We start from the raw sequence: 15,168 nt of genomic DNA, 5'->3' as shown, positions 1-15,168 counted from the left end.
ATAATCTGTATATAGCGCCCTCAATTTATTTTGTACAAGCTGTGTGAGAAGTTTTTGTTATCTAATTTGGTACTCAACCAATCAAACACCGTTATTTTGCTGCTTGACAAAACGTATGGTCAATAATAATTGTTCTAACAACAACAATCTAGCGATCATTCAGCCGTGACCAAGTGACAACCAACCATTTCAACATTATTGACGTGTGTCTTGATTTAATAATTAAGGTTTTCTTCAATTTTATTCAAGTTCACCTGGTGATTTATTTGCCGATCTACGTCTATTTATAATAAGAAACCACATTGGCTATTAAACCACTCATAATTAGGTTTTTAAGGACAAAAACTTGGTTGATTGAACGAAACAGCTGGTGGACGCCCGGTGGACGTCGTCCCGTCGTATCGTGTAGCTGACCAACGACTCATCTTCGAGTACAGAGCTACACAGGTGGTGGTGGAAGGGTTTGTTGCCGGAAGGAAAATCCGACGAAGAACCCTGCTGCTGCATATGTGGTGTATAGTAGACTAGTAGGGACAGCCTGTATTTTAGACATTATTACCATAGGTAGGTAGAAAATTGAATCCTTACCTTACCGTACTATAGGCCAGGCCTAGGCTAGGCCTATAATTTTTTTTTTTTTAAATAATTATAATGAGATGCATGAAATGAATGAATAATTAATAATAAATAATGGAGTTTTTAATATTAATACAAATAAATAAACCAGGTTAGGTTAGGCTTTTATTATTCTGAACAGTGAATAGGAAGATGAATGAATAAATATCATTATTTATTTGTACCAATTTGTGTGTTATTTTACTAAAACCATCGTCTTTACATCATCATCCTTTCTCACCATTGCCTAGAGGATTTTTTTCTGTTAGGTTTCTCGGTCCAGCCTGAGTTAGGATCACAGAGGCACGATGTTCTCAAGCGTAGATGGAGTGTGACCTTGATGTTGTCCTTTCTAATTGTATTCATCATAATGTTATGAACCATGTCTTTCTTTCAGTACTCGTCGGACATTCTTAAACCAATATAAATGATGACAGACGAAGGGATCATGACAGACGATTCAGTAGAAGATCAGCTGAGTGACAATCCACCTATGGAACGCTGGGCGCCACTGGGTGCTGTTGCCAGTCCAGCAGTATCAATCACGGAGGAATAGTAAGTGTACATGATTTAAGAACAAGATAAACTACTACCAGTGCCGTAACAGCTATAAGCGCTCAAGGGATAAACAAAGGGGCCTCAGAGATTAAGTGGCCCCAGAACATGAGCAGCCCCAATGCAACTACCCAGCGTTGAAGGGGGTAACGGGACGATTCGGCCTTGAGACGATTCGGCCCAGGACAATTCGGCCCTGCGACGATTCGGCCCGGGACTATTCAGCCCGGGACGATTCGGCCCTGAGACGATTCGCCACACTTAAATTTATCGGCTTTGATATGCATTTATAAGCATAAAATAAGCTTTTTTCCCAAACTTTATTTTCAGAGAGACTATGGGGTACTGTAGTACTACTAGGGATAAAGATGCAATAAAGCAAACATTTTGAAAACATTGTTGAAAATGATCATTTTTTAGTCACGTGAACGATGTAAACAAGGTACACCCTCTGTTGGCTGCTTGGCGAATGCACGAAATAAACAAGGTTTTCGAAGTAATAAATTGAATATAAAATTACGTTTTTTTAGTAATTTATTATATATATATTATATCAAGATTGTCAATATCAATAAATACGGATTGTTAGACACCTTTAAAAACTGGATAAATACCAAAAAAAATGAATATGAATTTGGTCTAAAGTGAGGAGTTTCGGCCCACAAAGTGGGCCGAATAGTCCTGGGCCGAATCGTCCCTGAATCGTTGGAGGGCCTCTTATGAGTGTTAATTAACCAGGGGTCTTTGCCATCTGCATTACGCCACTGTCTACTAAACTACTGTCTATTATTATCTATTGTTTGTACTGTCTACTACTGTACGCAGGTAAATTGGCTTCATGGGCATAATTATTGCTAACTTTAATGAGTAGGAGCCAAACCTTACCCAGGTAAATAACTAAAGCCTCCTATTTTATCTGCATTGGAACCCAGAGCTGTTAAGTGGCATTATTATCAAAACTTTTAGTTTATAATAGAGAGGTTTCGCAATCTTACGAATACAAAAACGGATTCGTTTTCGTAAGCCATAAAAAAATCTGTTTCGCATGGCAACGAAATATCGAGGCACGTCCAAAATATGACTGTGGTAAATTTGAGCGAAGCGCAGGTACGTGTTGCTTGGTGCTTGGCTGCCTAGGCCTAGCGTAACATCAAAGCGAGTGATGACTTTAAAAACTGCTATTTATCTAAATTGACCTGGCATTTTAGTAAATTACTTTAGTAAATTACTTTCAATAAATCTATAATTATATTATAATCATGAATCATTCCTAATTCAAATGCAAAATGTGCAAAATAGATCAAAAACTATACTCGTTTTGTAGTTACGAATATGACTGGTGATATTCGTCAACACGAATACGCTTTACGAATATGAAATGGGGATCAGCTCAAAAGTTTCACAAATGTATGACGTATCCGTTATCGTATTCGTAAGGTTGCGAAACCTCCCTAATGTCTCAAGAAAAACTGAAGCTTTACTTATCGAACTTGCTCAGGTTATTTTGAAAACTGACTTTACTAACTGACAAAACCCATTGACTTAAAAAGCAAAGTTAGAGTAAGATGATTTTTGTTCTAAGAATATTATAAAAGATTAATAATAATCTCCCTACACTCTCATTTCTGTTGTCTGCTACTTTCTACAGTGTTTACAGTACCACAGTAAAAGTAATCTGATATGATATCAATAACAATTAGAAACAGTTAATGATGCGATTCCCAGTCAATAATATCATATTGGCCTGTGAATTGTCTGTTGAAGCATAAATTAGAATATTCAAGCATTCATTTATGAACAGTTTACCCTTTACAACAGGTGCCAGTTTATGTTGTTATGATAAAGGGAAATATATTTTTTTCAATTAGATTGTTTGCTTTAATTTTACTTTCAAATGTTAATTCATTTTATCTTGCATGTTATTTAAATAATTTATTAGTTTTAAATTAATTTGATAAAGACTCCCTCCAATCAAAGAAAGCTATAGTGCCGCCCCTGATGATCACCTATGTTTTACTATTATAGCTGAGGAATTCTAATTAGAGACAATGCTACTAAAGACCACTAAAACCTGGGTCCCAAAATGGTCTTTAATTGAAGGGAGACTTCACTGATGTATCCACAAGAAATAAAATGGTGCAGTTGCCAAAAAAAAGGAACAATCCCTGTTTAAGCCACTGAGTTATCAAAAGCCTCTGTGAAATGGTGGTCAGGTTGAAACTGGTACTGGTGGCTATGACACTGATCCTAAAAAAATGGATCCTAAGAGAGGTCTTTAATTGGAGGGAGACCTGTAATGTCGTATCATTGAAACATAGCAAAAAGGAATGTTTAACATTTCAATTGAATGGATTAAATACAATACAAGGTCCCAATACATTAGACTATAGAGTATAGTCGAACAAAACATGTGCATACTTAGTAATACTGTACCAGGGAAGAGTGAAGAGTGAAATTATAAATGTTCACTCTTCCCTGGTAATAAAGATAGTACTAACAGTATAGGTAGGCATGTCACGATGTGAAATCTAGAGCAGTGGACCATCTGGTATCCACCATACAGCATCCAGGCCAATAAACAGTTAATCCCTGTATAACAAGGGGTCTGTGCAATGCATTAGGATGTTTTTGAATTACAAAAGGCTTATGACAAGTTTACTGGGAGGGACAGCTTTGGCAGGAGGATTACTCAAATTCAGTGTAATGCAGCCCATGGAAAGGGAAACAGGGAAAACAAGATGTAGAGAGATGCAAAAACATCATGTTAATTAATATATCAAGATTGGAAGTGAGATTTTAAATAGAATTAAATGAGGATTTGGAAACTGTGATTGCAACGAAGTAGTTGTCTTTATAGAAAGTGAATAAAAGATTTAGGATTTTGAAGAAAAAGTAGATACAGCTTGGAATATTGGTACACAGTGACTCTACCAAAGATAAAATAGCTGGGGGAAAAGTCTTGATAATCATCATTGATGCAAGATTTTTAAAAGTTTTGAGATTAAGCAAGGAGAGGCTGTGATTTTAATGTTTGGCAAAATGAACATGTACACTCTGCAGCTATAAAATGACAAAATAAGGATACAATTCAAAATAACAACTAGAGACCTGCAGGAGTACAGTGATGAGGTTAATGTCGGAGGAATAATAAATTAAGAAGAAATCTGAAAAAGAATATCACGAATCACTGCAGTTGAAATCTCAAAGTAGGAAAAAAGAAGATAAACACAACAATACTATAAATCACACAAGTAGAGCGAGGTTTCATCACCTAATCCAGCCTATATCTTATTGTATTGTAATGATGAAAAGTGGAATTTGTATTTTAATTTCTAAAAGAAATATCCATTCTGTCAGTGCCTGAACTCAAGAGTTAAAGAATCATTAAAATTACTACTGATGAATTGAGAAATATACGCTATTAAAAATAATTAAAGAGATTAATTGTATTAACTATTGACTGTTGCTTTGTGTTGATCCAACTAGCTAATTATTATTTTCAATATTGTTTCAATTAGTCTTTACATCATTATCCAGAATATTATCATCCAGTGTTGTGATAGAACTATGTAAAAAATTATTAAAATAACATCTGTTGCCGTTAAAACATGCATTATAATTTTTACACAAACTACATGTTTATTATGCTAATGTTGTTGTTATTGATTTTTAATTGAGAATTTACTGCAAGCACGCATTGTTTGTACCTGGAATATAAGCTGACCTTGATATTATTGCGGATTACCTTTTATCTACTACATAACTTGTTTTGATTTTGCTACCATTCTTTTTGGCTCATATTGGTGGCCAGGACTACCATGTATTGCACACTTTGTCAAAGCAGAAAAACCCGGCCAGATACACCACCGCCAAACGGGCTAGTAAGGTGAGAGTGTTTGTTTGAAACCAGGCTGACCGACCTACATCACACTGCAATCAGTCATAGCAATTGCACACGCAATTAATACAGTAGTAACCATAACTGTAATGCATTGTAATAATTTGGATGGTGCATTCTTTATTCCACTAACTGTATTCTGCATGGCCGTATTCACAATCACACACATGTTAGACTAGAGGGATTTATAAATTTGAATTCAGTTTTCCTAATGTGATTGGTGAATACAGCCACTGATCACTACAGAATCATACCGTATTGAAACGTATCATACAATAAATGGGTGATACAGTATCTGCGACTAAAAATGTGTTCGTTTTAACATAATTGCCAACATATTTCTGTTTGGATTTCTTTTCAACACAGGTGCATCATTCTCTAAACTGGAAATCATTGAAGTTGTTTCCGCAGAAAATTTGCTGGGCGTGCCCGATTTCCTTCAAAATAAAGCAATTGTATTCACATTTAAAGCATTTCCTCTAACAGCATAAAATAAAATCCATATGTTTTACTTTTTTACAGCCCAGTTGCGATGCAAGATCAGTTAGAACATCTTGAAAAAGAACAAGAACAATTAAACTCATCATTATTAGCACTAACAACTCATTTTGCTCAAGTTCAGTTCAGACTGAAACAAATCGTACACGCTCCTGTTGACGAGAAAGAGGTACTGTACTGTAAATATTTTTTTACATCTTTTAATAGGAGGTACAATCCTGGTAGCCTTAAAAAAAGCTTTGCTCATTTCTCAATGGTCACAACCCTGGCAAGAAAATCATGTACTGCCCTTGGATATGCAGTAATTTAAAATTGATAGATTATTCAAAAATATTATTTTGAAATTTATCATACAAATTTATTTTTTCCTCTTGCGAAATGAAAATTATGATCATGTAAGCATTTTAACACTCTAATCCAGATAAACAATTAAATTGGAATTGCTAAATGAATAAGATGAAAGATGCTATAATTTTCTAGCATTTTTGTTTTATAATTTATTTGTTTAAAACCAACCACGGTGGATGCGGTCATCCATAATTATTAATTAATTATATTTTCATGGTCTTACCATCATAATTCCCCCTTTCCATTTTCATACATTTCTAACACTATATACATAGCAATAGCATACTGAACAAGTACTGAAATTACGCTTTATTGGTATTTTGTATAAATCTATAAAATCAACACCCACACACAATCAACACAAACACTACTTAAACTGATAACCTATCAAAAGGCAGTGATGCCATACTGCATTGTACACAATTTTTCAGCAATTTGTTTATTGAAGCATGACGTACAGTATGTATAATAATAGTAGTACAATGTGTAGGCAGGATGACATTTTGTACACTGGCTCGATGCATAGTCTTAATTTTATTAAGAATTAGTAATAGTATTAAAGTATTCATAATTATATAATTTTCCATTTTGTAAAAAAATAAAATGTAATGCGAGGCACATGTACAGTGAATAATGGAGAGACTGGGACTCTAACCCCATTATTTACTAGCCTAAAATCATCCTCTACTTTACACAATTACCACCATATGTATGGTGTCAGGATTAAAAGTTGCATTTAAATAAGTAAGAGTCACTACAGACAAAGATAATAGGAATTTTGTAGTTATACAGTACAGTTGAATTTATAATTTAGGTTAATAATATATTTATCATACAAACATTGCAATAACTTAAATATTAAACAAACAGTTATAAAAATAATACAACTTATATATTGAATACCTAATACATGTAACTCAAGTTTAGCAGCCAGCAATACTAAATTAAATACACAATTATGTACTATAGCTGTTTGTTTTTTAAAATTTTAGTTGCTTCTCAAAGATTTAGAGCAGTTTGCCTTCAAGGGTTGTCCCGATGTTAGAGGATGTACTTCACAAGATGCTCAAATGCTTGAAGATATGGTAAATACATAAATAAAATTATTAATTCTGTTAGAATAAGCCTGAACAGAAGTATAAATTTGTGTGTAGCAGAAATTTAAAGCAGAGTAAACAAAAAGCTAGTGTTTAGAAAAAAAAATAAAAATGAATTTTTTCTTTCAGAGTGAAAAAGAACATGAACTGAAGATGCTACAACAGCGTGAAAAACAAATGGAATTAATTAGCCAATTAAAAAAACAACTTGACGACCTAGAAGAATTTGCATATGAGGTTAGCAACCATTTGGTAGTGTGATAAATGAATGGAATATTATCAAATTCAGAATTTCCTATTTGTTACTAACTGAAAAAAAATTGAAACTTTATCTCAGTATAATAAAGTTTTGCTTATCCAGTTACCAGCATGAAATTACCATAAACCTAAAGTATGGAATGAGTCACAGTATTTAATATCATTGGTTGGTATATTGAATGGTTAACATTCCATTAAGACAAGAAAAAATCATGATTCATGTTAAATGTTTTTATTTTTTTGCAGGAGGGCTCAGGTGAAATTCCCCAGAGGAAATTAATGGACAAACAAGGTGTTATTATTGACCAGCTTAAAGATAAATTAGAACTGCCGATTGAAGATTTGGACAATCTTAGTTTGGATGATCTGCGAAAAATGGTTGATCAAGCTGTAGGCAGAGTTAGTTAATTTCTGTCTTCATATTTTGAGAGTACTATAAAACCAGAATGTGGTATGTTCGTCAATCTTTATAACATAATGGTCGCATGCACAACAAGATCTTGTTGCTGTACTCTGTATACTACTGTATACGAAGGTTACACACAGAGAACATGCATTTTAACACACAAAGGTCGCACCCACAATGGATTGACGCGATTTGTTTACAGTACAGTATTTACTTGTACTTTATTTTTCAAGTTTTATATTGCAAAGATTCTGGTTTTACAGTATTTTTAAGTACAGTAGTTCTTCAGTCAAATGCCAATGGATTTTACATGGTTGTGATTAAATTTTGATCTAGTCTGTTATTTTTTCCATGTTAATTTTTCTTATTTTCTTTTTTACAGATAGTAAATCCTGCGAAGGTTAAGGAACAAGTAATTGGCCAATTAAAGCAGCAAATTGGTGACTTAGAGAGGTTTATTTCATTCTTACAAGGAGAGGTTGAAACACCGGGACCAATGGGAGACCAGGCATGCACCTGTAAACTACAACAAAGGGGAAACGTAAGCATAAATTGTTATATTTTTAATGTAGTACTAGAAATCGTTAGTAGTAGTGTGAAAACTTAATAGTTGTTCATGATTGTGATTATTAATTAGATTCCAAGAATTTTTGTTTTCGGAATGTTGACATTATATTTAATTTAGTCTTAATTACTACTGTAGCACCTGTTACCACAAGATGAAATTGCATCAGATGGCACTTCAGAGACCCCATGTTGTACCCATCCACCATCTCCTGGAACTAGTGGAATGAACGGAACGAAAGAAAAAGAGCGGCAGGTAAATATCAATCTATTTTAATATTTAAATACGTAGTATATCAGTATATGAGATATTATAGTGGCAATGACCCCCAATGATTTGGTTGATACCTTGTGCTTTGTACACATATTTCTAAAGCACTGTATGAACACTACAAAATTCTTTTTTATTGATATATAGAAAATAACTGACTCAAATATATCTGCGGCCAAGAAAATGCTTCGAGTTCTGCAATATCTTGCAATTCATCAATTAGGGTGTGGCACTGATAAAATGAAAGAACGATTACCAAAGAAAGAAAGGAATGTTGACTATTAGTAAGTTAAATGAACTCTTGTTTATTTTGTAGGGGTATTGCTAAATCGCTGCAAACCTAAAAAAAACATAGTCATAAATAGTCATACAATACATAATTTAATCACTTTTATGTCAGTTCAATGGGGTTTGCAGAGATTAACAATACCCTTATGTAGTTTATAAATATTATAATGTAGGGTTTAACAAATCTATGTTCCTATACTTGTATCCCTAGGGTTATCTCTTGTTATCCACTAGCACTTTCTGATCTATTACATACAAGAGTATACTCAAGTAACAAACTAGTGTACAGTAACTAGCCTTATTGGCTATTAAAATTAATCAAAGTTTATTAGTTGTATAATTGTTTATGTAATGAAAATTTACTCTACCCTATTTTATAGTCGAGCCTCTATTAAGGGGACACTTTGGATCGGGGTAGGGGAGGGCCTTAATGTTAAACCATAATTGCCTCATGTTTCATGAGAAAGTGTCCCTTAATAGAGGTTCCAAAATGTACAATTCTACTGTATTACATTTTGCAATTAAATATTTTTATTGAATCTTTTTATTAGTAAGTTAAGCACTAAAAATTGTTTAATTAATAATATTCTATTCTTCCTGATTAATCATTTTAGTTTTTATTTACCTTTTCTTTACATAAATTAATATCCCACATATATACACTCATATGATAATTAGCTTGTAACAGATGGTAAAATATTTTAAAAGGTCGTATGGTTTATTATTATTATCATCCAATCCCAAATGACAAGCTGTATTTTTTGAAAGGGATACATATTGTTGTCATTAAATTGCGTCGCCAAAGCCTTTAAATGTATTTGATACGCTTATAAAATTACACAAAAGAGAATCAAGTATGGTCAATTTTAGTAAAACTGTAAAAGGAACTAGGAATATAGTGTTCAAGTGAAGCATACTGTGCGACAAAGATGCGTTTCAGCTTTGATTGTTGAAATATACTGTAATGACTTGGAGTCTATAATATTTCTTGCTGGAATATTTTCTTATTTTTGTAATACAATGAAGCATATGTGCAGGTAAAATTAAAATTGTTATAATAATAATAATTTAATAATATAATAGTACATTGTTTAAAATATATATTTGAATGGCCACATGGAAGTGGTCAGCTTTGGATTTACTGTTGGTTTGGAAAATAAATAAAATAAGACATGATGTTATATTTGGGAACATCACACTGTTTTTGTCTAGACTAGTTTGATAGTGTAAACAGAGCTTTAAATTATCTTTGCTAGCAAATCAATTGTTTTATATCTTTTAGTGACATGTTAAAGAAGCTTGACAGGGCTGTAAACCATGTAATAGAGTTGGTAAATAAACATAAGGAAGATCCACCAGAAGACATTGACTACAGCAGTGATGCCTCAGATGTAAGTACAGCAGTGCCTTCTCAATAGGGCTTGGCCATGTGTTAAAACATATATAAACCCTTGTTTGTTTCACAGGAAATTGTCCCATTAGTAGGGTTGGTGTTCCCTGAATATGGATTTCCCAAATGAGGGAGTTACTGATAATTTACAATTTGGGCGGTGTTCACCAAATCTAATGTAAACATTTGGAAAATTCATAATTCAATTAATTTGGTGTTTATACAATAGGTTTTCTATTAACTAATTAACTGAGCATCATACAGAGGCGTGGTTTTAATATTTAACTAAGAGAATTTATTTGAGTTATTTTATTAAAAAAAATAATAAAAAATATTATCAGAATTTTGTACTACTTTTAGTAGCCAAGTGCCTACCTGTTATATCCTCCTATTTTAGAGTCCAATTACGAGTAGAAGTCTAGATGAGATTACAGTTACAGTACGCAAAGAACTAGCCCCGGTCCTCAGAGATTTATTTGAGCATGGTCTAATGAAACATACCACCAGTCAAGCCCTTATGACCCCAATCACAACCTGTCTAATGCCTCAAATGGCTCCTGCTCCAAAAAGGATACACATTTGGGATGTCTTCATGAGGTACTATGAAATAAAAGTAAGTCTCCTAAGTATCATAGCTTAAAGATATATTGCCCCCCCCCCCCCCTGAAAAAATAATGTTTTTACATTTTTTTGTTGCATACAGTATTACATTTTAATGTCACATTTTAATGTAAATTCAAAAATTGGATTAAAAAAAAAATATTTACCTGAACACAATTTAAACCAAAATATAGTCAAATTGGCTGCCAGCCAATGGGTTTTTGTCACATTTTACTACCCTTTATTTTGTTATTTTATAAGTGAAAACATTACTTTTTCGAGTTTTTTTTCTACAGAAGTGATTAACTGTGTTAAAACTATAAAATGGCATATTCAAAGTTTGATTTTATTAACCTTCATTTTCCTTGTTTTTGGGGAAATCCCACCAATCTAAAGGAACACTTACATATTAAGGGAAATACTTAATATTTAGGGAAAATATCTTAAGGTTGTTTTTAATTCATAACCAGACTACACAGACAAACTCCATTCTTCATCATTATATTCATTTAGTAATTGCCATCATAACTTAATTAAATATAATAATGATAATTTTTCTCCAGCATGGTAGACAATACACAAGTTCTCCCGCAAGAAAGCTGTCGCAAGCATTCGATCTGGACATAATTGGTGGTACTGCTATCACATCTAAACAAACCCTCCTAGCTGCAGTAGACTTCATACACTCTAGTCACAGCCCTTTGAAAAGAAGTGCTGACTCGCAGTTCAAAGCATTTGTATGCCAAGCATTAAAGTGAGTTCACATAATATTCTATGTGTTTGTTCTATAGTTTAGCGTTAGTTACTATCATTTTCTATAATTGTGGAACCTGGCTTTAAGTATTCCTACAAGTACTGCTAGTATTTGAACTATACTAACACAGTCTCTTTTTTACACTACAGTGAAGGAAAACTCACTAATTGGTGCAGATTGCTATGTCGAACAACTTCTATCATAGACCATTATTATTATTCTTGGAGTTACATTGTGAAAACAAGTAAGATGAAACATTTTTTAACTATTCCATTTGTGGAAAGTCTTGATCTTCAAAGAAAGTAGGCTTTTGTTGGTTTATCCAAGTAGTTTTAAATGAAAGTAGAAACAAATATTGCTGAATTCTTTTGGAATCATTAAAATGTTGACATTTGTTTTCTTTCAGATTTTGATGGAGCTCTTCAACTTTTGGATAAATTAAGTGAATATGATTTTAATCTTCCAGTGGATTTAGCTGTGAGACATTTTACAAACATTCGCGATGCCTTCTAAGTACGTACTTTGTACATTCCAGTCTAAACAATGAAGTATTTATTGTATTATTAAGCATGAAGATTTCTTCACTCCTCAAAGAATTCAACTCAAGTAATAGCAGCTGTAGATTATGTAAAAAAGCTACAGTAAGCATTGATAGAAAGATTTATTTAAAAGTGATGTGTGTTTAATGTTAGTGGTAAATGCCTATACTGATTAATTAGAATATATAAATATATAATATATGATATAAATTGGTATTCCTAAATAGATGAATGAATGTTTGGTGGATTGAGAAGCAGTGGACTATGAATTGTAAAAAGGTGTTGCTCTCTGATAGTTACAATGCACCCAGTACTGGTGGGAGAAAAGGTGAAATTTCACAGGTCAATCAGTTTTATTTCAAGGGGTGTCAATATTTGGGAATAATGGCATGTAGTCTCAGAGTGGATTTCACTTACTTGTGTAATCTGCCCCAAAAATACATATTCAACACAAAGGGTGAGGCATCCTAAAACTATTTTATGTTTATATACTATTAGTAAAGTTTCTTAAACTGAAAGTTTTTTTTTCAAACTTTTAATTTTTATACCACCTTATAAATTATTATAGTAAGTAGGTTGAATATCATCCCATTCTATCAATAAAGTTTATGTATAAACCTTTCTTATATTTTTATTTAATTAAAAAATTCGCTTTCAAACTGAAGTCAATATCAATGGGATTTGTAAAAAGAGTAATTGCTTTCCAATATTTGCAATAAGGAGAATTAATTATTAAGCTAATTTATTAATATATTATACAGTATAATTACAGTAGTATATTTTTCCCTGTCTTTCAGATTATTTTATTGTGCAAATTTGTTACCAATAAAAATTCCTGGTACTTATTATTTATAATTTATGCTATAAATATTATAAAACAAACAGCAATTAAATTTGCTCATTATTATTGCATTTCAATGCACTGATTGTTTTTCGCCTTGATGTTATAGTATTTAACTCGTTAAATAAATGGGCTGCTGAGGAATAGTTACTAGATTTATGATATTCATATTTCTCAGCTGGTCATTATATAAATTTAGTAAGTATGATTAATATATTTTCACTTCCAATGCTTTATTCTATGTATAGAATCGTCGTACTTAATTATGTTACATTCCGCAGTTCTAAAATTGGTAACTACTACTACTAATTTGCAGAAACTGTTTTAACAAAATACTGAAAACATGTATTTTTTAAAATTATTATTTTAAAGTTTAAATTGAATGTGCTAGCTATTATATATTCATAACTTGAATATAATGTTTATGTTGATATCATTTAAGTTTAAGTTTATTTTCAATCAAGTTAAGGTCCTTTTTTAGATACCCTTGTGACTTTTTAATTTTCATTATGAGATGATGTGGATGTTTCACTGATAAATTGTACTACTTATAAACAGGTGTTGTTCTTTTTTGTCGCAAAAAACATGTGTAAACATTTAAAAAGTATACAAATATTTCCTACTAAGGTATTTGTGTATAAAGTAACTATCATCAAAGCATGTATAGGAAAGTGTAAATTATTTAATGTATTCAAATTACAAACATAACCATATTATTTTTCTTTTCATATCAAGATGTACGATTCTATAGTAGTCTACGGTACAATAATAACAAAATATTACAATTTAGTAAACGTAAAGTTCAGTAAAAATGAAAAATAATTAAATCATTAAAAGAAGTATATAAAGCATAATTTATTCATGAGGTGTATAAAATGGGAAAATAATCTATATTTTAATTTGAAAGAGGGACTATTTTGTTTTAAGAAAAGATGAAAATTTAATTGAAATGTATATTGATATAAAAGTAGGTCTAGTAAAATAAAATATATAATTGTCTTTTGGGGTGCTGCGTAATGTCAATTAGTACTAGCATTCAACTTTTCTTTACCATTTACTGTATTATCCTCATGTCTGTGTGATAAGATGTTTGTATTTCATTTCTTTATGTTGTAGATGTGCAATACAATAGCTGTACTTATGTACCTGAATAACATAAATATTAAAATAACCAGACGTTTTTGTTGATTTGTTATGTCAATGTGAGTATGTTAGTAACCCAAAACCTTGGGATTGGTACCAAGACACAAAAACTAAGCTACAACTTCTGCTGATATTCAGCAAAATTGATAATTAAAACATTTTCTGTTGGTTGTTCAGTGCTTAACTCTGTATTTTGCATCTTATTTAATTAAACATTATTAATGTAATTATTTAGCAAAAGCAATCTGTGCAACCCATAAGCTATGTTTATGACGAGCATAGCCTACAATAAATATTAAACCACTCTCCCTGTTCTGTATCTGTACTTTGGTACAGACATGTTTTTAAAAAATTGATTTAATTTTACTTTAAATTAATAGGTACAGTATAAGTATTAAAACGAATTTATGTCAACTTTGTTTGACATGATAGATTATAGTTAGACATCCATAGTGTACATGACCTGGCCTTCATCAATCTAGCTTTGACTTGGCTAAGCCTACCTATAAGTCTAGGCCTATGCCGATTTGGATGCTCCCTGGGCGCCTACCATACCAATACTTAAGACTCATGAGAGGACCAGCTAAACTTAGCCTAGCTATCTAGCTAAAAAACATACCTTTTGCTCCAAGTATTGTAATTAAATGCCTGGTAATAGTAGCCTTCAAGTTTTTATTTGTAGTCTGGTTACTATAACTTCCATAAAACAATAGTTTTCCTCAAATTAAAGAATAAAATCCCAGTATAAATCCGACACATGTATCAACAATCACAATATATGTTGGCATTCAAATCGTCTGCTGCATGCAAAACGTCATAATTATTTACAAAGTTCCTGTGCGCTGATTGGTTGAATCTTCAGAATGCAACTTGCGCGGGCTTTAGATATATTATGTGTTAGAAAATATACTGTTATAGTGCTATAGATTGAATTGTAAGAATTAGATATAAATATGCCATTTTAATGTCACATTAGTTATTCAATTTGAAGCAAAAAAATACCTAAATTATCTGTCAGACAATGGTTTTGGTTAAAATTAACCATTTTTTTTGTCTTTTTACAAGTGAAAGAATTATTTTTGCTGCTTTTTTTCTACAGAAGT

At 32.0% G+C, this 15,168-nt stretch overlaps 1 protein-coding gene across 2 annotated transcripts; it reads left to right on the top strand.

Moving 5' to 3' along the window:
- Positions 1-189: 189 nt before the first annotated feature.
- On the top strand, positions 190-15,139 carry LOC140054741 (RUN domain-containing protein 1-like). Of its 2 annotated transcripts, XM_072099816.1 has the most exons (14): positions 190-564; positions 1,013-1,170; positions 5,591-5,735; positions 6,907-6,999; positions 7,141-7,248; positions 7,516-7,668; positions 8,058-8,216; positions 8,379-8,495; positions 8,658-8,794; positions 10,081-10,189; positions 10,586-10,801; positions 11,352-11,542; positions 11,692-11,786; positions 11,949-15,139. In XM_072099816.1, exons 2-14 carry the CDS (start codon positions 1,043-1,045, stop codon positions 12,053-12,055), a joined length of 1,758 nt encoding a protein of 585 aa, XP_071955917.1. In that variant the 5' UTR covers positions 190-564; positions 1,013-1,042; the 3' UTR covers positions 12,056-15,139. The 2 variants fall into 2 exon arrangements, with proteins under 2 accessions (XP_071955917.1, XP_071955918.1); XM_072099817.1 differs by lacking the exons at positions 190-564; positions 1,013-1,170 and adding an exon at positions 4,867-5,056.
- The last annotated feature ends 29 nt before the right edge of the window (positions 15,140-15,168 follow it).

The sequence above is a fragment of the Antedon mediterranea genome, chromosome 7 (assembly GCF_964355755.1).
Source record: "Antedon mediterranea chromosome 7, ecAntMedi1.1, whole genome shotgun sequence".
Lineage (NCBI taxonomy): Eukaryota > Metazoa > Echinodermata > Crinoidea > Comatulida > Antedonidae > Antedon > Antedon mediterranea.
Note: the sequence above shows the minus strand (reverse complement) of the source record. Positions and strands in the feature narration are given on the sequence as shown.

Coding starts and splice junctions, on each gene's coding strand:
- LOC140054741 (XM_072099816.1), top strand. CDS start 1,043: ATGATGACAGACGAAGGGATCATGACAGACGATTCAGTAGAAGATCAG. Junction 7,249..7,515: donor TAGAAGAATTTGCATATGAG/GTTAGCAACCAT, acceptor ATTTTTTTGCAG/GAGGGCTCAGGTGAAATTCC. Junction 8,217..8,378: donor AACTACAACAAAGGGGAAAC/GTAAGCATAAAT, acceptor TTACTACTGTAG/CACCTGTTACCACAAGATGA.